This window comes from Meleagris gallopavo, chromosome 1 (assembly GCF_905368555.1).
Source record: "Meleagris gallopavo chromosome 1, MGAL_WU_HG_1.1, whole genome shotgun sequence".
NCBI lineage: Eukaryota > Metazoa > Chordata > Aves > Galliformes > Phasianidae > Meleagris > Meleagris gallopavo.
In genome coordinates, this window is record NC_139404.1 from 112,964,185 (window position 1) to 112,988,608 (window position 24,424).

The window sequence follows — 24,424 nt, forward strand, 5'->3', positions numbered from 1 at the left end:
TTAAAACTTCATATATTTTGCAAATTAATATCATATGATATAGAATAGCTCACCACATTTTTGTTCCTCATTCCTTTTTTATTTGTGTTCATAGTGAAGTCTACTAATTGTGCTCATTTGAGTTGAAGTCTGGACCAAAGACATGTTAGAATCTCACGTAGAAATGTTTTGATAGGAAAAGTATAAATCACATAGTTTGTGTGAGTGCTGCTTGCCTAACCTTCTACTGTTCTTTCAGGCTTTAGTGAATGATATCCAGACAATCCAGCCGAGTTTGAACAGTGTTAATGAGATTGGGAAGAAAATGAAAAGGGAAGCAGAGCCAGAATTTGCTTCCAGAATAGCAACAGAACTAAAGGATCTCAATGCTCAATGGGAACATATTTGCCAACAGGTATCAAATCTCCTTCTTTGACTGGTTCTTTTCAAACTAATAATCCATTTTTCATTGGCAGAGTTTGTTCTTCTGTGCATACCTAATGGATAGGAAACAAACCAAAGAATATCCAAGATAATGATTCATATTTTAATTGAGATGTGTGAAGTATGCCAAGTTTCTGATATGGATACTAAGGAATGTTAAGTCTTTCAGTCATACTGAAATAAGAAATGAAACATTCTCAAAGATAGAATTAGTTGTATATGTTTTATAAACATATAAATTTACACTCTTATTGTATAAATTACTGTGCATGTGCAAAAATGCCATCCTTTCATTTTTCTGATAAGCACAATTATAAAATAGTTGATTTTGGAAATCTAAGATATTTAAAAGGATCTAAATCTCTAATACATTTTGTTGATGCTCTTCTGTAGTCTTTCCCATTTGATTAATGTCAAATTTTTAATATTAAATTTAATATTAATATTTTAATAGTTTTGTAATATTAATGCATCTGAGAACTTTGCACTTCTTTCAAATAAATTTCAAGTACAGCCTTGTAATTTCACAAGTCTGCTACAGATTTATTCTGGCATCCCTGAAAATTATCCTGTAATAGTTCAATTCAATTCACTAAACAAATTATTGTCTCTCAATAGTGATTTCTAATATAACTTCTTCAGTAACAGCTCTTAGAGCACATGAGAAGCAGTAAATATAAAAATTTCATTGAAACTATTTGGAAAAGTCAGCTTGGGTTAATGTACATGCAGTTAACATGATTGTGTAAGCCAGCAGTCAATATTCAGATACCATTTCCAAGTGATAGAAGGTAACTCTCTCTTCCAAGGAAGAGGCAAGTTTGCAGGACCCCATATTGATCTGCTTTCACACTTGTTGGACATAACCTTTTGGTGTTATCCTGTTTTGTTCTGTGAAACAGTAGTTGTGTAAAATGTTTAACAGCCAGGCCTTAATAAGGATGGGTAACCAAACCATCAAGAGCCAGAAACTTACATGAAATTCTACGACAGAGTTCCTCCTGATGATTGTGAAAAATAAGATTTACCTAAGTAGCATCACTCTGCAGGATATTGGAGTGATCAGCTCTGCGTACTCAATTCCAAAAATGGCATTGTGGCAACTAGGTGTTTCTGATATAACTTATTTGTACTGCGAAAGATGGTTCACTCACTGGTATTAGTTTTGATCAGTTTTAGTAGGCTGATGCACCATTCTATAAACGGTGGTATAACATAAGTTATATGACCCCAGTATAGTGTTAATGATTGGCAAAGCATTTAATGCAAGTTTTTTTCATTCTAAGGTAAGTATTTTCCTACAGTAGAAGTGTCCTTTTTTTTACTTACCTCTCTTTAGGATATGCACCTTTCTGAGGGATCTGATAATGAGTTCATCAGCAAGAGTAAGCCATGCATATTGCTTGTTCTTTTTACATCTTTTATAGCAGAGTTCCTGGTTGATATATTTTCAGATGTGTTTTCTGATCACCTCAGTATGTGGTAGATCATTAGAAACCCATTCTGCACAGCAGTATTCACAAAAAAAAAAAGTATGTGTACACATACATTGTACTTTTCCCATTACTTCTTATTGTCTGACTGTCAAAGTATTTATTAATAACAGCTATCTAATTTACAGCTATAACTATAGGATTGAGATTAGTTTTCAGGCTAAAATGCCATTGAGTTCATGCAGCATACTTGCTTTAAGTACCACATAATGTTTTCTTTTTTAAAGGCGCATGCTAAGAAGGCAGCATTAAAAGGTGGTTTGGATAAGACTGTGAGCCTCAGAAAGGATTTGTCAGAGATGCATGAATGGATAACACAAGCTGAGGAAGAATATCTGGAAAGAGATTTTGAGTATAAAACACCCGATGAATTACAGAAAGCTGTTGAAGAGCTGAAGGTAAAAGATGAACAAACTCCTTGAACAGCTTTTAAAGTTCTTTTTGAAGCATCTTTTATAAAGGAAGTCTATCTGTCATTCAAAAAGGAGTCTTCTGATACCTACTTTTTCAGCCTGAAATTTAAAGCAGTAGCCAGTTTCAAGTAAAGTTTGAGGATATTTAAACTTCTACATTGTTAACGAAGTGGTTTCTTTTCCTCTTTACTTTGTTGGATACTTGATTTTTATAGAGTTGTAGAATGGTTTGGATTGGAAAGGACCTAAAAGATCACCTAGTTCCAATCACCTGCCATGGTCGGGGCTGCCACCCATCAGATGAGACTGCCTGGGCCACATCCAGCCTGGCCTTGAACACCTTCAGGGATGGGACATCCCCATCTTCTCTGTGCAACCTGTACCAGTGCCTCACCACCCTCTGAATAAATAATTTCTTTCTGACATCTAACCTGAATCTCCCCCTTGCCTTGTCACTATCAGATCATTTAAAAAGTTGCTCTCCCTCTTGTTTATAAGCTCCCTTGAAGTACTGGAAGACCACAATGTGGTCTTCCTAGAACCTTCTCTTTTCCAGTCTGAACAAGGACAACTGGCTGACTGACAGAGCTCAGAGGTTTGTCATCAGCAGTGCTGAGTCTGGTTGGAGACCTATATCTAGTGGTGTTCCCTAGGGGTCAGTGCTGGGTCTGGTCTTGTTCAGCATCTTCATCAGCAACCTGGATGAAGGGATAGACTCCACCCTCAACAGGTTTGCTGGGAAGGAGTGCCTTACACACCAGAGGGCTGTGTGTCATTCAACAAGACCTGGACAGACTGGAAAGTTGGGCAGGGGGGAACCAGATGAGGTTTAACAAGAACAAGTGTAGGGCCTTTTACCTGAGGAGGAATAACTTCATGTATCAGTATAGGTTAGGAGATGACCTGCTTGAGGATGAACTCTGCAGAGAAGGACCTGGGTGTTCCAGTAGATGACAGGTTGGATGTGAGCCAGCAGTGTGCCCTTGTGGCAAAGAACGCCAGTGGAATCCTGAGGTTCACTAATAAGAGTGTGTCTAGCAGGTCAAGGGAGGTGATTTCCCTCCCACACACTACTCTGTCCTGGTGAGGCCACATTTAGACTACTGTGGCTGGTTTTGAGCTCCCCATTTCAAAAAAGACAGGGATCTCCTAGGAGGAGTCCAGCATAGAGCCACAAAGATGATAAAGAGACTGGAGCATCTCCTATATGAAAAAAGCCTGGAGTCTTTTCAGCCTCAGGAAAACAAGACTGGGGAGAAATCAGATAAAAGTTTATGAATATCTAAAGGGAGGTGGGAAGAAAATGGAAGAGGCTGGGCTCTTCTTGATGGTACATGGCGATAGGACAAGAAGTAATGGCCGAAAACTTGAACACAGGAAGTTCCAAACTAACATACAGAAGAATTCTACAGCAAGGGTGTGTGCTTTAGCGGGAATGATAAACTTGATGATCTGTTGAGGTCCCTTCCAACTTCTGCAATTCTGTGATATATTGCCAAAAAAATAAAAAGTTTTTTGTGTGCATTCAAGTTTCAAGGTTAATTCCCAGAATTTCCGGGAATTAATTAGTTATTGAATGTTTTTGTGTGTTTTTTTTTTTCCTTCTGACAGAGACAATTCTGAAGGAGTTATTTGAAATCTGCTTCTTTCTCAAACCAGAACTACAATTTTTATTTTACAGAGAGCAAAGGAAGAGGCCATGCAGAAAGAAGTGAAAGTGAAGCTTATTACTGATTCTGTGAATAATTTCATAGCAAAGGCTCCACCTGCAGCTAACGAAGCTTTGAAAAAGGAGCTTGATGTTCTAATTACCAGCTACCAGAGACTCTGCAGCAGACTGAATGGAAAGAGCAAAACTTTGGAGGTTGGATGTCTTGTTAATGTTGTATTTATATTCTAACTGTAGAATGGAGGTGGAGAATGAAGGTGTATTGCAGTATGGGACCATGAGTAGCCTAAAAGCACTTCTGGCTGTATGAGTTACATACTAAATAGCACATGTTTTTGTAAGCCATGTACCTAAATCTTAGTGAGAATCGTATGTGCAGGAGAGTAAAACTAAAGAGAGATCACAGGCATGGTTGGTAGATGATGGACAGTAATGACTGCTCAGATTTCCTTTATCCTTTCTGAGGTTAAGCCAAGCATCTGGCTTCTGTAGCAACCCGGTGGTGTTGTCTTCACCAGCTCCTCTAGGCTTCATTCTTCCATGGCTAAGGCTTTTGATTAAATGGCTCTGAAGCTGGAAAGCACAGGAGCAGCATTTGATCTGCTGACAATCTGAATGTGTCTCACACATTTTGAGTTGACTCTGCCATTTTGGCCAGTTCCATTATAGTTTCTTGTCCTATAACTGCTTTTATTTTACACAGAGGTCCTGGTGATTCAGATATGCTTATTTTATTATGAACTAACTCACATTAGCTAACTTTGTAGAGGACAAATATGCAGTTGGGTAAAACTTATCTCCTTCAAATTTTACCCTGGGAAATTAGATCTCTAATCTAAGCCGGTAAACTGTGTTTGCCCTTATTAATGATGATGCTATTGTATGATAATATCTCTTTCTAACCTTTACAAGCACTTGAATTTGCTATGGCCAAGGTTAGGCCATAAATGAATTGTTACTCTAGGAATCTTGGCTTATGGACTACCGTAAGTCTACTTTCTTCTAAGAAGAAAAGGAAAAATACGTTCAATGTGCCATTTTTATCTACATATTTAAGTATCCTCAAGTACTGAAAAATGTTGAATACTAAAAAATAGGAGTTGTATTTTAAATAATGGAATGTAAATGTAAATGTAAAATATAATATAATTATATTTTGCAACATTATATTATGTATTCTAGGAACTTAAATAACCCATAATTTTATTGTGGTTTAACCTTTCAGGCAACTAAGCAGCAGCACACAGCTCTTTGCTCCCCCTACCCCAAATGAGATGGAAGGATTGTAAAAATAATAATAATTTTAAAAGAGATAAAACTTGTAAGTTGAGATAAGACCAGTTTAATAGCAAATAAAAGAAGAGGGTGGATGGCGAAAAAAACAGATTTGGTACATAACACAGTTGCTCACCACTAGCTAGCTGACAGATGCCCAGCCACTTTCTAAGCGACAACAGTCTCAGCTGTCAGCTCCCTCAGTCTTATATTTAAACATGACAGCATAAGATATGGGGCATCCTTTTGACCAGTCTGGGTCAGCTGTCCTGGTTCTGTCACCTCCCAACTCTTTGTGCACCCACAGCCCCTTGCGAGTAGGGCAGCCTGAAAAGCAGAGTAGTCCTTGACTTAGTGTAAACACTGCTCAGCAGTAACTAAAATATTGCATTGTTACCACCAGCATTTTCATCCCAAATCCAAAACACAGCACTATACCAGCTTCTAGGAAGAAAATTATCACAACTGTAACCAAGACAAATTTACATGAGTATTAATTTCTGTGAAGATTTGATCAGAATTCTTGAAATCCCTGTTTTTAGATATTGTATGAATTTGTGCTTTAAGTAATTAATGTGCAGACTATTTAAGCAGCTTAGTTATGTTTTGTAATAAAGACAAACTTCTAACATGGATCCTTAAAAATTTGACAACTTCTGTATTTGGAACAGAAAATATTCAAGGTGGTTTTTTTGTTTTGTTTTGTTTTTTTGCAGAAGTGTTAGCTTCTTCATATTATGTTTTTGCTGTATTTGATGAAAATGTTTTGGTTATATAGTATATTTATTCAGAATCCATAAATACTGGAAAAAAAAAATCAACTGTATAAGACACTATAACCATCAGACATTGCAGTGTTTTGGGAATGAAACATGCAGTCTTTTCAGTGTTTTAATAAGTGAAATTTGGCTTTGAGCTTCAATCCCAATAAACATTTTTTTCTCCATCAGGAAGTCTGGGCATGTTGGCATGAATTATTATCATATTTGGATGCAGAAAACAAATGGTTGAATGAGGTGGAATTGAAACTCAAGGCAACTGAAAATATCCAGGGAGGTGCAGAAGAGATTTCTGAGTCTTTAGATGTAAGTGCTGATGTAAACAATACCAATTTGAATTCAGATCCACCTAAGTGAAATGGATTAATTTACGGTATTATGCCTTATTTGGTGATAATAAAATATATGTTGTAAAAAATACACTCTCTTAAGTAAGTTAAAAGTGAAAGCAAATTTTAATTTTAAAACTGCAACTCTGGTTTTTGGGTTTTTTATTCATGGAGTCTTTCATATTTTTAGAAATTCTATTAATAATTTCAGAGGATCAAAATACAAAACGTTACATTGGTGATGCCTTTCTGCCACTGAGCTTCATCTGTCAAGTTACTGAAGCAGTTTTTTTATATAAAGTACACAGATACTGTCAATGGACATATTACACTTAAAATAAGGCATTCAATTTGTTGCTTTATAAAGAATTGTTCTTTGATTATAGTAATGGGTAGTGGAAAATATGTATTTTCAAGATGGAGGGCAGTGATATTTTTGGCTTATCTCTCTACTTTGATTGCCCATGAAAGTGAAGTTTCTTACTTAAAATTTTAAGGGAAATTACGATTGCTCTGTAGAATTTTATTTACAGAAAGGAGAACAATCTATTTTTTCAACTTGTTTCAGTCTTTGGAACGTTTAATGAGACATCCAGAAGATAATCGCAATCAGATTCGGGAATTAGCTCAGACTTTAACTGATGGTGGAATCTTGGATGAACTGATCAATGAGAAACTTGAGAAGTTCAATACTCGATGGGAAGAACTGCAGCAGGAGGTATACTTAGTAATTGACTTTTCCTCCCCTTAAATAGTTGACTATCTACCACTATTTAAAAAAATTAAAAAGTAAAAAAATAAAAAGTTAGTTTACTTCCTAAAAAAGGCACAAACATTGACTTATTTTAGAGGTGGACCAGTTATATAGGTGTGGTAGGTTAACTCCAATAGGTAGCAAAGCATCACATAGCTGTTTGCTCACTTAACATGGAATACTGATAAAATCAGGACACAAGGGTAGCTGAAGGAAAGTGTCTGGTTACCTTTGCATTCATGTCATGTGTTGGTGAACAGTGTCTTAAGTGAAAAAGTAATGTTACTTTCTGTATATTACTCTTTCCCTCCCCTTTTTTTTTCATAAATACCTAACTGAATGCAGATACTTTCCCTGGATTCTGCTTCTTATTTGTCTGTTTTTTTCCTGACTTAGTAAGAGAAAGCCACTAGCATACAGAGAACTTCCAGTGCCTGAAAACAGGACTTTCACATAGTCTCGCTTGTCTAAAAAGTAATGCTACCTGCAGAGGTTCAATTTGAGAACTACAATAAGTACTGTGAAATAGACTTCTGGAGATTATTTTGATAAGTATATAAACAAAACATGTTAGAGTTGTATTCACAGAATCATAAAATGGTTTCAGTTGAAAGGCACCTTTAAGATCATCTCCCTGCCCCTCTGCTATAGGCAGGGACAGCTCCCTCTAGACCAGGTTGCTCAAAGCCCCATCCAGCCTGGCCTTGAATGCTTCCAGGGAGGGGGCAACCTGTTCCAGTGCCTCACCACGCTCACAGTAAATAATTTATTCCTAGTATTTAGTCTAAATCTACCCTCTTCCAGTTTAAAGCCATTTCCCCTCATGCTATTGCTACCTGCCCTTATAAAATGTTTTTCCCCAGCTTTCCTATAGTCCCACTTCAGGTACTGGAAGGCTGCTATAAGGTCCCCCCAAGCCGCCTCTTCTCCAGCCTGAAGATTTAAATCTTTTTAATGAAAAATGTGGGGAAGCATTCGGGCTGAGTGAACCAGTGAAGGTACCGTTTGTGTTGTTCGAATCCTTCCTGGAGGTTTTGTATGTGGAAGGCCTGCCAGATGGAGTGCCATTCTGACGACCTTCTACTTTTGGAATTCCAAGGCTAGAGAAGATTCTGAGAAAAAAATTTAAGATAAAATTCTGAGATAGCTCTCTCAGCCTGTACTTGTAGGGGAGGTGCTCCAGCCCTCTGATCATCTTCATGGCCCTCCTCCAGACCGACTCCAACAATTCCATATCCTTCTTGTGTTGGAGGCTGTAGAACTAGACACAGTACTCTAGGTGAGGTCTCACAAGAGCAGAGTAGAGGGGCAGAATCACCTCTCGTGTCCTGCTGGTCACTCTTCTCTTGATACAACTCAGGTTATGGTTGGCCTTCTGGGCTGCGAGCACGTGTTGTCATCTCATCTTGAATCTCTCATCAATCAGCACACCCAAATCCTTCTCCTCAGGGCTGCTCTCATGCCATTCTCTGCCCAGCCTGTACTTGTGCTTGGGATTGCCCTGACCGAGCTGCAGGACCTTGCACTTGGCCTTGTTAGACTTCATGAGGTTGGTATAGGCCCGCCTCTCAAGTCTGTCCAGGTCATTGCTTTCCAGTTGAAATAAGAATAAAAATGGAGGAGAGTGAGAAAGCCTCCCAGTTCTTGCAAAGCTACTCTGATGTTCAGAAATCAAATGCTCATGGTGAATTCTGTAAACAAATAGAAGAGAGTAAAGAAGCTATTTGAGTCGCAAATGATTCAGTCACGCTGTTTCTTTATCACACAAATATCATTTATTCAACAAAATGTTTTATTAATTTTCAAACTCAAGTCTTGTGTGCTTTGTCCCATAGATTCCTGACACTGAATTTTCTGTGTTGTTCGTATAGCCCTGTTGAAATCCAAATAGCATGCATTCTCCTTGCATAAGAATACATTGCTGGCAATTAACAACACTCTTCAGCTTGTGTTCAAGGTCACTTCAGCTGGCTAGTAGGCTAAGTGAATGTGGTTATTTATTTTACTTAAATAATTATGCAGGTAATTACCAAGACAATATGTTCATATGCACAGAAGCTAGTAGGTGAAATATTTATTTAGTATTAATAGAGCAATTAAACCAAACCTCTACAATATAAATTAAGTTGCATGGCTGCTGAGATTCATTTTTAAAAGCTGATCAAGGTTATATGTTTGTACGTCTTATCTTATTTGGTTAACAAAGAGAGTATGTTTAGTTTACTTTTGAACATCTGGCTCTGTCTGATAAGCGACATACACTCTATCTACTTTTCAAGGATTGATTCACTTACAAATACATATATATATTTGATCTACAAAACACAATTGCCTGAAGAAATTTTGCAGGTGGCTGTCATCTCCTGTAATGTTGAAAATGATTTACATCCTGTCCAACAAACACCAGAAACATCAGCTTAGATATTCTCAAGACCATACTTGCAAAAAACTGTATAAAATGTTATTTTTCATGCAAGTTACATTCAATTTTTTATTCTTGGGGATTGTCTCTTAATTTCTTTTAGAACTCCCCTCAGCATAACACTAATCTTTCAAATACCAGGTTCATCATTTGTTGCTATTTTCCTGTTTTGTTCTCCTCTCAATATCCACGATTGCTTTGAAGAGGGCTTCTTTTACAAGCTGTAAGGCATAGACTGCACCTGAAGAAGTCTTCATTGGTTTAATTTGCACTTTTGAACTACATCTAATCAAAGATGAATATCACTATAGGTTTGTAAAGTCAAATATTTTTACAGGCTTATTTTAAAAACACACTGTGAAATGTTAATAGAATTTGTAGAAGAGTTCTAGCTTGAGCCGTGTAAAAGAAATTCTGGGCTCAAAATGAATGCTTTGAATGTGAGAAAACTGTACATTAATATATTAACAATTGATGAAAAAAGTAGAGAGATGTTGTAATACGTCTCAGTCACAAAAATCCATAAGAAACAATACAAGCGGTGTTAAACATTTCAGTTCATAACTGCTATTTTTTCCCTTCATACAACAAGATTTTTTCCATGTTTTTATTTTCCATGAGAGCTGTCAACATTTCAGTAGCTCAGAGATAAGTAGACGGTTGTTTCCCTGAGATTTCCTGTTTAACAAATAACTGTCAGACACTTTTCCTTAGAGACTAAAGCCTCCTGCTATATTGACTATAATCTGATAGCAGATCTTAGAGCTTCCTATTATGTCTTCAGATCAGTTTAAAAACTGCAGCGTTAAATGGTTTATTTCTCCCTCAGACTAAAGGAAAACCAGTGCTCTTCCACTAAAATAAAGAATAATTGATCAGAATAAATGAAAACAAATTTAAATCTAGAATATGTGTATATTTAAAGTGCACATATAGATAAGCATATAAAAACACTTAAGGGAATTTTAAGGATAAATTTGAAACTCAGTCTAGACTCAGGTGTGTTTTGTGCCTTTTCCTTTTTGAAAAGCCCAGTAATGCATGCCACCTTCCTACTGAAAAAGAAAGAGGAAACTCCTCCGTATTGTTGCATCTCTCTGGATTGAACTGATAAGGGTTCTGCAATGCCAGTGATAATGCCAGGGACTTACTCAGTGAACAGGATTAAGTTATTGAGTCACTTGGAACATTCTTGTTACCTTACTTTAAATGATAAGCTTCTATGAACTTCAGAACAGTACAGCCCTCTGTACAAATGGACAGATTGTTACTTCCACCAGAGATGAAGAGATCAGTAAATGCACAATGGAGGTGTGGTAGATTTTTCTCCTTTGAGACAGATCTTTGTGCTTCAAGGACAGATGCCCTCACCCATGGGCCATACAAAACTATTTATCCTGTCTCTGATCTAGTGTATCTTCAATCTCCAGTGAACTGACAGTAGCCACTGTTTCAGTGGTTAATTTAGTTGGGTACTAACACATTAATGGCTCAGGTGCTTCCATTAACAGTGACAGCACTAGTCCAGAACGTAACCTTCTCCGTTCCACAAAAGGATTCTGGGACTGGCAGCGAAACAAGATTATCCGTTTAGCTGTTCTGAAATAGCACAAAGCAGCTTACAACACAAATACAGTAAATACTGGTTGTCCCACTCCTTGATACCAGTAGCTAGCAAGAATACTCACAAGAAGTAACCTTTATTTGTAAAATGTGAAGCTCTGTAAGAGAATCTGAGCTACTTGAGAAACAGATATATCAAGATATTTGACTGAATTTCTGAGAAATATTATTGTTCAAGGAAAGATTTTAGTAATACCTGTGAATTCAAATTGAAGTATAGCTGTCTCACCACTGAGGAGAAGTGTGGATTCACTTGAAAAATGGCAGAACACCTAGGAAGTTTCTTGAAGAGTATTTTCCTCTCCCCTCATTCTTTAATTTCACGTCACAAGGAAGACTGTCACTTTATTCTGTGGTCAGCTATTTGGCTATACAGAGAAAAACTGTATTGTATTTGAAATAGTTGATTATGTGCTTTGTATAAAGCAGAAATTCTGCTAGGTTTAGGTCTAGGTAAAATATGAGAGAGCAGTTGAAAACAACAACAGATGGAAGAAAGCAACAGGTTATTTGTTACCTGATAATTACATTAAACTGTTACAAATAACAGTTAATGCTAACAAATTTATGTCCAGTGTTTAAATACGGATACGTTTTAAGGACAAATTGAGAGGTTAATTTATTCTTCTGACTTGGTAAACTGGTAAACCATGAAGGGAGCTCTTTGAAAGGAAAGCATCCTTTTCAAAAAAAAAACAACCCATTGTATAAAAGGTGAATATAGATGCTGATGGTGAGGTACAAGCTAGAGTCAACTGAAAGAGAACATGGTTAGAATGATAATAGATTGGGGAAGCCCTCAGACAAGATAAGAATCTATCTCTTTTTTTTTTTTCAGAGTATATATTGCCTGTGTTCCAGAAAGCTATTTATACTTCATATGTGAGAGCTCCTTCTCAAGAGAGCTTTTATCCCTCTCACTTACTGAAGTGGATTATTGCAGATGGGATTGTACCCTATTCTTAGTAAACAAAATCTCTTGAACTATATAATACAATCAGGAGGACTGCTAATGCCTCAGAATGAAAGACTGAACTATCAGGATGGTTTTATTATACAGTTTTTCCAACTTCCATTCATTATAGAAATCCCCCGTGCAGAGTCCTGCATTTTTTAGAACTTGTCTGCAGTCTGGGATGTTTTGTTTTGTTTTTTTTTTGTGTGTGTGTGTGTTTGTTTCTTAATGAAAAGAACTGAATGAGTGGCAAAAAGATGCGGAACTTATCATATAAAAAGGTGGATGAGCACAAGTCAGGAGAACTCCTTTTGATTCTTAGCTGGCATTTTTGGAAAAGAAAAAGAAAGTGAAAAAATGTATTATGCACATTACTATTGCTAGTATTAATAACGTTGTCATTGTTTTTAGGCTGTGAGAAGACAAAAGAGTCTTGAACAGAGTATTCAGTCTGCCCAGGAGACTGACAAAACCCTCCGCTTAATTCAAGAGTCTCTTGCTGCTATAGACAAACAGCTGACAGCCTACATTGCAGACAGAATTGATGCAGCACAAGTGCCTCAGGAAGCGCAGGTAAGTTATATATGGGTTGAAGTGATGTGCTTGCCAGTTTACTCAGTAAACCAAAGAGTGTTTGTCCCACAGCCTCATACTACTAGGGAAATGGCAGCAAGATCAGTTTGAACATGCAAGTAAATTTTAAGTAAGAATACTTGGAGAAGGTCAAGCAAATTCTCTTAATAAATGTGTATATTCCTTCTGGTTTATTTTCTATACCTGTCCAGAAGATATAAAGAATTACAAATATCCTGGAGGACTATGAGGTAACTTTAAAATTGCCGAGGTAAACACTGTGACTCTAAAATCCAGTTTCCATCCTCGATGAGGTAACTGCTCATCTTCAGTACTCTTAGATGCCTCTTGTACTAAATTGATTACATGGCCTAGGAATTGTTACTAAATTATTGAAGCATGGACAACATTATTACTTATGTTATAATGTACACGTTAATGTGCCTGTACTTCACTTTTTACAGCTCACATAAGTTGAAAAAATCAGCTTTTGGTATTCCTTTAGAAATGCTTTGTTGAGCATCTGAAGTAAAATTTTACATCTAATCCTCATTTTTACTCCTTCATTGTTTGCTCTATCACATCTGCTTCATAGCAGTATTCAAATGATAAGAATATAACTTTAAATAAAATCAAATAACTCTGGTATATATAAGAAAAGACTACAATATTAAAATCAGAAACTTTTCAGTACATTCCACTTAAATTTAGGAGGATAGATTACATGCACACAAAAAAAAGGAAGGCAGGAAAATTGAAAACAGATGTTTTAAAATGATTGTTAGATGAGGCGTTCTTTCTAGCCTGCCTGTAGAGTTTAACATCATTGTAATATATAGGTGTCTTGTTCAGAGATTATTTTATTTATATTCTGAGCTGAACATACATAGCCCTGAAAGTCTTATCTCCCTTAGAAGTAAAAGTTTCCATGTCTTTTGAATTAAAACATAGATAGCTGTACCTTTCACTTGTATTTCTGGTTTGTGTATGTTTTTAAATACACGCAGTTATCTTTATATGTGTGCATATGAAGAAAAAAGTGACATTTAGAAAGCAGGATTTTATTTGTATTGCTTAATTTGGAAAATGATTCTAATTTATTTTCTTCTAACTTGTATTAGTGTAAAAATGGAATTAGGCAACATATTTTTCCAGTTTGTATCCTAAGCTATACTAGTTAACAGTTGAACTTCTGAAATTATTTTATTCCTTCCTTGAAAAGTGAATACTGTAAATTATTTTTACATGAAGTAGGATGCAAAGCAACATTTTTTTTTTAAATATGTATGGGTTTAATTTCTCATCTGGTTTTTATTTATCTCCACTACGCAAGAGAAACTTGATATAAAAGTGTGGTTTTTTGGGTGCCTTTGGACCCCTATACATCTTATTGCTTTTCAGTTCATATATGCCGCAGATGCATCTGGTTTGTGTACATCTTCAAATACAAAATTTACAATGTTCACAGGCTGTGTGAAAGGATTAATTCAGAACTTCAGCAACTGAAGCAACATAAAACTCAACCACCCTAAATTAGCACAGTTTGTCATGGGATAATTTCAGCTGATTGCTTTTGCAGAACTTGTTTTTATTCTTGAGATTTTGTTGTCTGATGTTGAATTCACCTGATTATATTATACCCACTGTGGGGAAAAGCAGCATAGAAGCTGCTGTCTTTTTCATGTTTTTATTTTAAGATGCAAGTAGAGCCTAATGAAAAATACTAAATTAACAAGTGAACAAATTTAATGCAAATATTGAAGATCTTTGAAGTACAGTTGTGAAATTCTTTAAAATCCTTAGGGGACAAAGGGAATATACAATCAAGTTTACACAAGTAAATATTCTGAGCTGTTCAATTAATGAATGGTTCTGCTAGCCGGTGGCACATCTCCTGTGAAGCATCTGCTGGCGCAGCTCTCTTGTGGTGTTGAGAATAGTAGATCAGTATAAGGCATCCTACAGTATTGTCTACACAGCTGGAATGGGAATCTTTCAGTCAATTATGCTGATTTCTGGGCAGAGGTCAGTTTATCCTTGCTAAGAGATTTAGCAAACTGTTCAGTAGTACGTCTAGTATTTCTAAAAGAGCATCTAGGAGAAGTAATAATAATAATAATAAACCTGTTAAAGATTGGGAAGCTTTATGTATCTCCTTGTTTGCTTCAAAAATTCAGATCAATGGAGAACTTCGATAGGAAGAATAATCTTTGGTTGAGCTGATCAGCAGTTAATCTGAGAAAATGGAATTCTGCTTAGCTCCTCTTTTTAATTTTAATGATTGATTTATTCTGAAAGCTGACAGGAAGAAAAAGGAGTCTTCAGAGTTAAATACGTGCTACTTAACTTTTTTGGATCAGTTTTGAATGTAAATTCCACGTGCTTCTTACACCACCATGTGGCACTGTGAATTTAATACTTGTGTCACTACTACCCGACAGTTTCTCCTTACTGATTTACTATGAGGGCAACTAAAGATGCTGTATTCAGATAAAACGATTTACAACAACCATGCAAATAAATCAGTTCAGATTCCTCAGGCTGTAATGATTTGAAAAAGAAAAAGGAAAAAAAAAAAAAATAATGCTGGAGTGAGTTAGGCCTGAAAGAATATAACAGATTTGTTTGTATGCTTGATTTGATCTCATTATCCCTACTGTGGTCTCTTTCATTTCTCTAAATATACTGAGAAAATACAAGGAAGGAAATCATCATAGGAACTTGCTAGTTGTCAATACAAGTACTCTTTAGCTGACCAGAAAAAATAAATCTGAACTGAAAATATTAAATTTATGTGACAAAGTATTTTCAAGATAATTATTTGTAGTTTTGTTATTAACTTCTGGTGGGGAGAGAGAATTTACACATTGTGCTGCTCTTTAGTCTGAGAGATGACTTTTTTGGTATTGTGGGAAAGAAAATATAATTATCTCATTTCTCACCCAAATGTGACAAATAACTTGTATGTTGTTGTCTCTGTAGACATAAGTAAAATGCAGTGTAGAAAATGGTGTTTCTCAGGAAAACAAAAATACCAGACTTTGTCTTTCTAATAAACTCCTTGAGTTATTTCACTTCAATAGTGATAAGTAGTACGCATTGTTTTCTAAGTAACAATGGTTATTAATCTGTTATTAAAATATCATCATGCTGTGGTCAAACAAGTTTATATGAAACTATAATGCCAGAGGTTTTTAACTCAATGGTATATTACTTGATGAAAGTAATGCCATACATAATTATCTTCAGACTTGCGTTGTGAGATGAAGACAGCACAGTTATTTACAAAGTAAAATGTTTAATGTTAAACGTATTTTCATCGACTCTGCTCTGTAAACGTTGATAATTACTTTCTTCAGTCACATGTAGAAGATGAGGCTAAAAACAAATTAGGAACTAGTATTTAAACATTATTCACTTGAGAATTTACTAATATGCTGAATCATGCCAGCATAGTCAGTATTGACTGGATTAACACAATATTGTGTTAATAGATTTCTGGCAATCGGCATAAAATACAATGTTGTCAACCAGTGTGAAATTAAGACATTTTGGAGGATGACATGCAGTATAATACACATCTCTTGTGATTGTGTCACATTCATGAAATTACAGTCAACATATTTCTTCTTTTTAAGGTCAGACAAAACAAACGAGGTATTCTGCAGTTCTGGGATGGAAAATGGAATCCCTCACATGGGAAAGAAATTTCCCTAATGTTTAATTGAACAAAATCTATTGTAATTTGTGGTACTAGATAAATTGGAACTGTTAACTATTTTCCTAGAGTAGTTTCTTCAACATTGATCATACTATCAAGCCTTGTCTTGCAGATATTGTTGCAGAGTTTGTCTGTATGCCTTGTTAGCACTTTTTCCAAATGCTGTTCTAAAAGCACAAGTTTGCAGATAGATTTGTGACATTCTCTCAATTTTCAAATGAGACAAATAGTGTTGCTGGTTTTTTGCCCTTTCTCTGATTTGAGGTAGGTAGGGTTTTCCAACTGGCTATAACACCAAGTCTCTGTTGTTTGTTTGTTTGTTTTCATCTGCAAGTACTTCTAATGGCAATATGCATTTGGTCTTCTAAATATGATTATTTATATATATATATATGTATGTATGCATAACAGATAGATAGATACAAATTAATGATCTACCTGAGAGGAATGCCAAACAGTGATGGAAAATGAACATCTTAACCTGTAGGACAGAATAATTTAATTACAGTTGCATTCATTAGTTACATATACTACATTGTGTTGTGATATTCGAGAAATGACATCCGTTTTTGCTGCAAAGATTTTACAAAATGGACAGGAACCACTAAGGAAAGCAGAGATGGGAATGTGAGAATTGAAACTTAGTTGCTTTTTATGGACATTTAGAAGAAATCTGTTGAATAAATTTGTGAGTCAAAAATTCATGAAAATAAAATAAATAATCGTGTCAAAATTGCATGAACAAAGGCAAGTGTTACGAATTGTCTTGTATTCAGGACTGATTTAATCTTTCTGCTAAGACAGAACAGCAGTAGCAAGTACAGAAAATATTTTCATGGTATAATCTGTACTACTTATCTTTCAAGTTTTTCCATAATGTTTTTTTCCTGTCTAATTCCATATTTTGAGGTCAGGGTTGGTAAAGTTTCCTCTCTCTCCTGAAGAGCAGTTAAAACAAACAAGCAAACTCCTTTTCTTCATTTGCATAACTAATTATAATACTTTTGACTACAGTTTTCATATTTCACCAATTACTTGAGTGTAAGATAAATGTATGTGAGTATGTTTACATTTATAGTTAGATTTTTGTTTGTTTGTTTGTACTGGAATACCATAGAAAGAAAAACGTTAAATCTAAAATAACTTTTTTTGTGCCAGAGTAATGGCCTGAAACAACTTTTCTCGTAGAGAAATACCTGGTCTTTATTTCATAAGGTAATTGCTCTCAGAAGTACTTTTCCAGCAATTCTGCTAATATCAGATTCTCATTTTTTAACTATTTCAACATTAAAATAGGTATATTTATCTGAAGTATGTTGCGTTGGATGCAGTATGTGAATTCTATCATGCTCTACTAGCCAACATTAATTGTTTTTGAGCTTGATTTATTGTAGCCAATAAGGCTGATATTTTTCTTTTAATGCTTTGGTTGTACACTGATTCTGCAGAAGAGAAAACAGAACTGTGTGCGAGAAAATGAATGGAATTACTGCATCAGTGAACTACACGTCCATATGCATTTACTATATCTGCAGATATTGATCATAGATTCTAGTTCAGTAATGCATCATAAATTGCATACTGATTTAGATATGGCATAACTGTGTCAGGTAAAGATGTTACGTGTACAGGATATTTTGATCAAATTTCTGTCAGTTTACTGGATGATAATATGAAAATAATGAACTATAAACAAAAAAAGTAAATCACTTTTCTATTTATGTTTTTATTTTCTGTGATTAATTTTTGATTTTTATCCCAATGAAAACTGTTGCTTTCCTTCAGAAAAAAGAAATCTATATTTTTTGCTTGCAGTTTCATCAAAATTGTCTGAGTAATATTACATCATCTTTGCCACATCAGAGAACTATACGCTTCTATAGGAGATTGGGATCAAGAGAAACTAAACTGAATAATGTACAGGGCAGTGAACAAGTAATTCACTGAAAAAAATTCTTCTAGTTATCCAGTATATAGCATATTATTTTTTTTAATATGCTTCCAAGTCAACTATTCCAAATAATGTTAACAAGATAAACATTTTCTTGAAACACTTCTGACTATATTCTTTGTTCTTCAATAGAAAATACAATCTGAATTAACAAGCCATGAGATTAGTTTGGAAGAAATGAAGAAACGAAACCGAGGCAAAGAATCTGCAAAAAGAGTTCTTTCCCAAATTGATGTGGCACAGGTATGCATATTTTATTTCCAACATCTTTCCTTCAATCATGCAAACAGACAGCCTTAATAATATTGTTACTATACTGTGAAATATTATTAAGGTGTTTCTTATGTTTTAGCTATTCCTTTCTAATCAGGAAATCAGAAAGATGGAAACATTTAATTCATGCTGCCTTATTGCCTATTTTTCCATTGCAGCTTATCCATCTAGTAGGTAACAGTTCTAAGACAGAGCTGCTTAACTAATCTGTATGAACATCCTTCCAATATCACATTACTAATTTCTAGTGATTGTATGTGCAGATAATATGCATTTGTGGTTCGATGTTTCGCATTCCTCTTGTTTTACTGGCCCTTGGTTGTCTCCTTTCCAGACTGAGTAGTATGTTTAGATCACAATGAGACCTTGAGACATATAGTTTTGATTGTTCTGTCATTCTTCGTTAGGCGTTTTCTATTTTTACAGGTCGTTTTTTGAGATGAGTGGTTCAAAATTACACAGTGTTTGAACACGGTATAGCTTTGTGCGACAGCTGTTATACCATGACAAGAATTGTCTCTTTTGTTCTTTGTGTTCCAAATCAGTCTGAATATCCACTTTGCTTTTTTGGTTTCTTTTAGTTGTTCATCTGATATTTCCTTAAAATTGTTGGACATAATAAGTATGTAATGAATCTATTATAGTTATCCATTATAGCGTAAATGAGAGTGGTATAGATGATATAGATATTAGTTATTATTAGTTACATAAAAAGTATAGCATGTTGTTGGATGGTTGATTTTTTTTGTCATGTGCATTACTTAATTGGTATTAAATAATATATATATTTATTTTTAACAGATCTGCAGTGCTGTGCAATCCTTCAAGTGATTTTTCTCTACCACTAATAACATATTTCTCTCTGTTTTCAAGGTCATATTTAATATATTGATCACCATTAATAGCAACAGATAGTGATAGGGCATTGCAGGCTTCCAATGTGACTTCATCTTAATCAAGCTCAAGTATCACAAGAAGATGAAAAACTAATTAACAATGAATTTAGTGTATGCAAACACTCTGTAAAAATGTGAGATCATTCACTCCAAATCTTCCTTTCCAATTCCATTCCATTCCAATTCACCTATTTATTCAGGGGAATACTTCTTAGCCCATTGGATCTCAGTTTAATTAAGAATGTTTAACAAGGAATGTAGTTGGAAAGAAGTGTTGGAAATCGTAGTTTTCTGTAGTACCCACTACACTGTAGTCTTTCACTAATATAAGAGTGCAATTCCCGACTCCTTCACAGAATTTTAACAAATAGGTGAAATATGATTTCCCTTTTCAAAAATTATGCTAATTTTTACAAATGCTATGTTTCTATTTAAACCCTGATTCTGTTCCTTATTACAGTTCTTTTCAAATTTGTATAGTACGGAAAAAAATGTATTGGTATAAAGTGTCTAAGATTTGAAGACAAAATATTGGAAGACTGTTTGCAAATGCTGAATTCCTATTTAATTATCCTTTTCTCAATGACCTTCTATTTTTTAAACAGTAGAAAAACTTACCTTACTAGTAATTTGCTCTATACTTCTAAAAATGAACAGGTTCTTGCTCTTGAAAGTAATTAAGATGTCCTTTCCTTGTTTAATTTCTCATTATTTTCCTTTCCCCTGATGATCCCATAAGTGGACAACATAACTTACTGACAAAGATATCCAATTGTGAAAATTTTGAAATTAGAAGTCATGCTCATCATAGATTTTTTTGCCTTCAGATTAATTTTTTCTTATTCCAGGTTATGGGTTTTTTTTTGTTTTTTTTTTGTTTGTTTTTTTTAATTGAAATATAAATCAGTTTTTTACTTTAAATCTCATTTTTTGTGCTAGGCTTACTTACTGTCCAGCAACTTTACTTGGGTTTATTTGAGGGACTAAGAGAGATGCTAATAGCAAAAAGAAGCAACATGGTTGAGAGCTGATGAGCATCCACTCTGGATCTCTTTGTATTATGCTCAAGCCATTAAACTCCCCACCTCAAACATTATGCGTATTGTGAAATATGAAAACCTTCCCTTTCTTCAGTCCAGTATACAGGCTCCTTTGACATTGGCTGTGCTGCATCCAGTACCCTGGATTATTTAGGAAGTTTTTCTTCCCATGGAAATCAAGATTCTCTGCTGCTAATATTTTCCCCCAAAAGATTTCAGACGTTTGAATATAAAGCTATGCTGATTGATAATGGATTCTGAGCATCATGGAATGGATCCAGGAATTGTCTTCAATGTTGATGTCATTTCACATCTGCTACTCACTCCTCTTTACTTTTCAGAAAAAGCTGCAGGATGTCTCCATGAAGTTCCGCTTGTTTCAGAAACCAGCTAATTTTGAACAGCGCCTACAAGAATGCAAAAGAATTTTAGATGAAGTGAAGTTGCAAGTGCCCAAGTTGGAGACGAAGAGTGTTGAGCAGGAAGTAGTGCAGTCACATTTGGACCACTGCATGGTAAATAGATAAAATGTTCATTTCCTGTCTATTTTGTCTTCCAAATGTAAAGCATTTGCTGTGATTATTTCAATATAATTTTGTGAGAGATATTAAGAATCTGAGAAAAATTTAAGAGGAAAGTTTTGCAACAAAAGTTATGGGAACCATTTTAGGTAATGGGCAATTTTCAGGAGGGCTGGAGAATGGAGGTTAGAAGTGGGGGAGGACAGAGAGAAGAGATTTATCCTTCTTGTTCAAATAAATAAAATGGAAATTAAATTAGAAGAACATTTAAAACTGTGTTCACTTTGAAATTTTGCCAGGCTATCATTGCATGGTGAAATAGCTTTAGCAATCTTAAACTGACATGGTGTTGTCTTCTTTTGCCATGGCAAAGAAACATGGGGTACATTCATGAATGAAAATCTTTGAAAAAGTAAGTTTATACGGACTAAGGTAAAGATTACAGAATGTTGCCTGAAATTTAAGATGAAAAAATAAGTAATAATTGCTAAATTGTAAAAAAAAAAAAAAAAAAAAAAAAAAAAAAAAAAAAAAAAAAAAAAAGATTATCAAAACGTTGTATTTTCAGTGAACAATGACTATGAACTTTCACTATATCAAAATACAATTTGGGGACATTTTCTAATCCCCCCTTCCAATACTGCATATGAGTTTCTCTTCCTGGGTGGCCTGTATTTCCCATAATGTGCTACAGTCATGAAACTCCATAATATAACCAGGAGTGTTGCTATGCATTGAATTTATTCTAGTCAGGGAATGGAAAACATACAGAAGACCCTGGTTACTCCCAGTACAGCTGTCATGAGTTGTCTTGCTGTGACTTTTTATGATACAAGAGTAAAAGACCTGAATATGTCCCAAAGAATATAAAGAAAATCTGTATTAATCACAATAATACCCCCTTGTCATTGATAGGAAGTAGAGCTAAAGTTGAACATCGTGATGACAATAGTAAAATGGAGATTTTAACAGCAAATATCAGAGCAATCATATATTTGCAGCATTGTTTGTTTGCTTGTTTGTTTCTCACACTTCACCGTGCCTGAAGACAGTTTTTCTACCTTATCCTCTTTCAGATCTAAATGTAAGAATTGAAATTAAAAAATAATCATGGAACAAGTTGATGCTGTTTCATTATCTGCTGAGTTTTACTTAAACACAATTGCTCTTGAATTCATATTTTTAGAAGAACAACATGATAATTAGAAGCCCTGTACTAATTAGTTTTCCTAACAGTTAGCTTTTTCAGCCCCATAACTTTCATGCTCTAAGGACGTGTTAATAGAACATCTTTCTCTACAACAAATCTCATTATTAAAAAAAAATCTAGTCATATTATGCACGTTTAGGCCACAACCCCTGCTGCCCTTGCATCATGGCTGCACATGGAGATCTGCTCTGCATTGTGCCTGTGGGCTGCAAGGGGACAGCCACCTTCTCCATGGTGCCTCTCCTCGGCTGCAGGGTGTTTTTGCTTTGCAACTGGAGAACCTTGTATTCCTTCTATATTGACCTTGGTGGGTGCTGGATCAGTATTAGTAAAGACAGGTTGTTCTGAATCTTGTAATTTAATTTCTGGGGAAAAAAAAAAAAAAAAATTAGAAAAAGTGATGGATTTTTCTCATAAACTTCTGTATATTCTTTATACATGCACACTCAGGGTGAGTTTTCTCCACCCTTAGGTCAAATACCTGGTATCTGCTGAGCACTCTCAGCTCTTCAGTTTTCAAATAGGAGTGAATGGTACTCAGTCATGTGTAATGATGTTTTTATGCAGCAAACAATAAGGAGAATTCTAGTGCATCTTTGTAATAGCTTCAATAGTCTTTTATTTTTTGCTTACTTTAATAGGGGTGTTTCTCTTTCATATTTCTGTTTGATTAGAAATTATATAAAAGCCTGAGTGAGGTGAAGTCTGAAGTGGAAACAGTGATAAAAACTGGGAGGCAGATTGTTCAAAAGCAGCAGACAGAGAACCCAAAGGAACTGGATGAAAGGCTTACAGCTTTGAAGTTGCAATATAATGAATTGGGTGCGAAGGTAAGCTGTATGTTTTGTAATACATAATTATGCTCTCTTTTTAACTGACCAAAGTGAAGAATAAGCTTGGTATGGTAAGTTAATATTCTTTTTTACTGGTTACTTTCAATGTTTTCACATTTTCTTAATGGTAGAAAGAATGGAGGCAAAGGCAATTGTCAGAATAGCTATTCCGTTGTCCTGTAAAAAAAAAAATGACCTTCTGGAGAAATAGAAAATTGCTTTGTTAAAGTTTAAAATTATACTTCCTTAAACTTTTTATTTTTTTTTCTTCCAATTTTATTGCCTTGTTTTGTTTTGTTTTGGCCAGAAGGGTGTCTTGTTTCCTTTTAATGGCTCAAACAAACACTAACTTCAGAACACTTCAAGTCAGAAAAATACTTAGGTTTTCTTCGTGATTTTTTCACATTTTTTCCCCTAAAGAACTACTTGATAAAAGAGAGAATTCTACCCTTCATTTCCTTTGCCTCTGGTTGTACAGATCATTATGTATTTTGTTTCTATTTATTGCTGTCCAAAAATCTGTTGACCAAAAGTTCTTGCTTTTGCAGCTTTCCCCAGGAGGCATTTGTGTAGCTCTCTGCTTTGCTTCACCTGCTCTCTTGACTTTAACTACACATAAGAATCAGTTCTTGTCATAAGTGTTTTCTGGTTTAAATCTATAAAACCCTGACTTGCCTGGTTGCTGTATCCTAGTATATAAACTACGCAGAATATTGTTTGTTAATGAGTGTGTGGAATAGCTGTCCCACTGTTTTATGTCTCAGAAATGAGCAAGGTTTTTTTTTTTTTTTTTTTTTAATTTTGTTATTTGTCTTCCTCTGACCTCTTTAGGAAAGTCTTTTAAAAAATTGTCTGATATTTATTCAGTGCTTTGTTTGACCACTTAATATTTCTTAGTGTATAATTAGGAGGACTACATGATTACTTTCCCAGTATTCTCTTATTTCAGCTTCACTTACAAGAAAAAAAAAATACATATATATAGGTAGATAGATTTCTAAATATTACAGTCTTTTACCTTATGATGCTAATTAATTATATTATTATATACTATTTTTATGTAACCAACCTTCTAGAACCTGTTGCTATTAAATCTCCTGAGCATTGCCTTTGCTTGTGTAAAATTTTCATTTATACATCATCTATTTCTGTATCAATTCATATCCGGTTAGAAGCTACTATGCTTCCTAAAAGAACAGTGTTTTCATTTAAAGAAAGTTTCCCTAAGATTTAAATAGACAATAGAAAAGACAGACTGCTAACTAATATCA

The 24,424-nt window shown here is 34.9% G+C and overlaps 1 protein-coding gene across 15 annotated transcripts in view; it reads left to right on the top strand.

Moving 5' to 3' along the window:
- DMD (dystrophin) overlaps nt 1–24,424 on the top strand; it is a 1,154,126-nt gene that overhangs the window by 505,718 nt on the left and 623,984 nt on the right. For all 15 annotated transcript variants that reach the window (XM_085210257.1, XM_085210277.1, XM_085210286.1 and 12 more), the window contains 9 exons: nt 239–394; nt 2,144–2,314; nt 4,011–4,193; nt 6,224–6,358; nt 6,950–7,099; nt 12,547–12,708; nt 18,513–18,623; nt 20,931–21,104; nt 22,995–23,150. In XM_085210257.1, the coding sequence (XP_085066383.1) occupies nt 239–394; nt 2,144–2,314; nt 4,011–4,193; nt 6,224–6,358; nt 6,950–7,099; nt 12,547–12,708; nt 18,513–18,623; nt 20,931–21,104; nt 22,995–23,150 (1,398 nt within the window). The remainder of the gene's footprint in view (nt 1–238; nt 395–2,143; nt 2,315–4,010; nt 4,194–6,223; nt 6,359–6,949; nt 7,100–12,546; nt 12,709–18,512; nt 18,624–20,930; nt 21,105–22,994; nt 23,151–24,424) is intronic.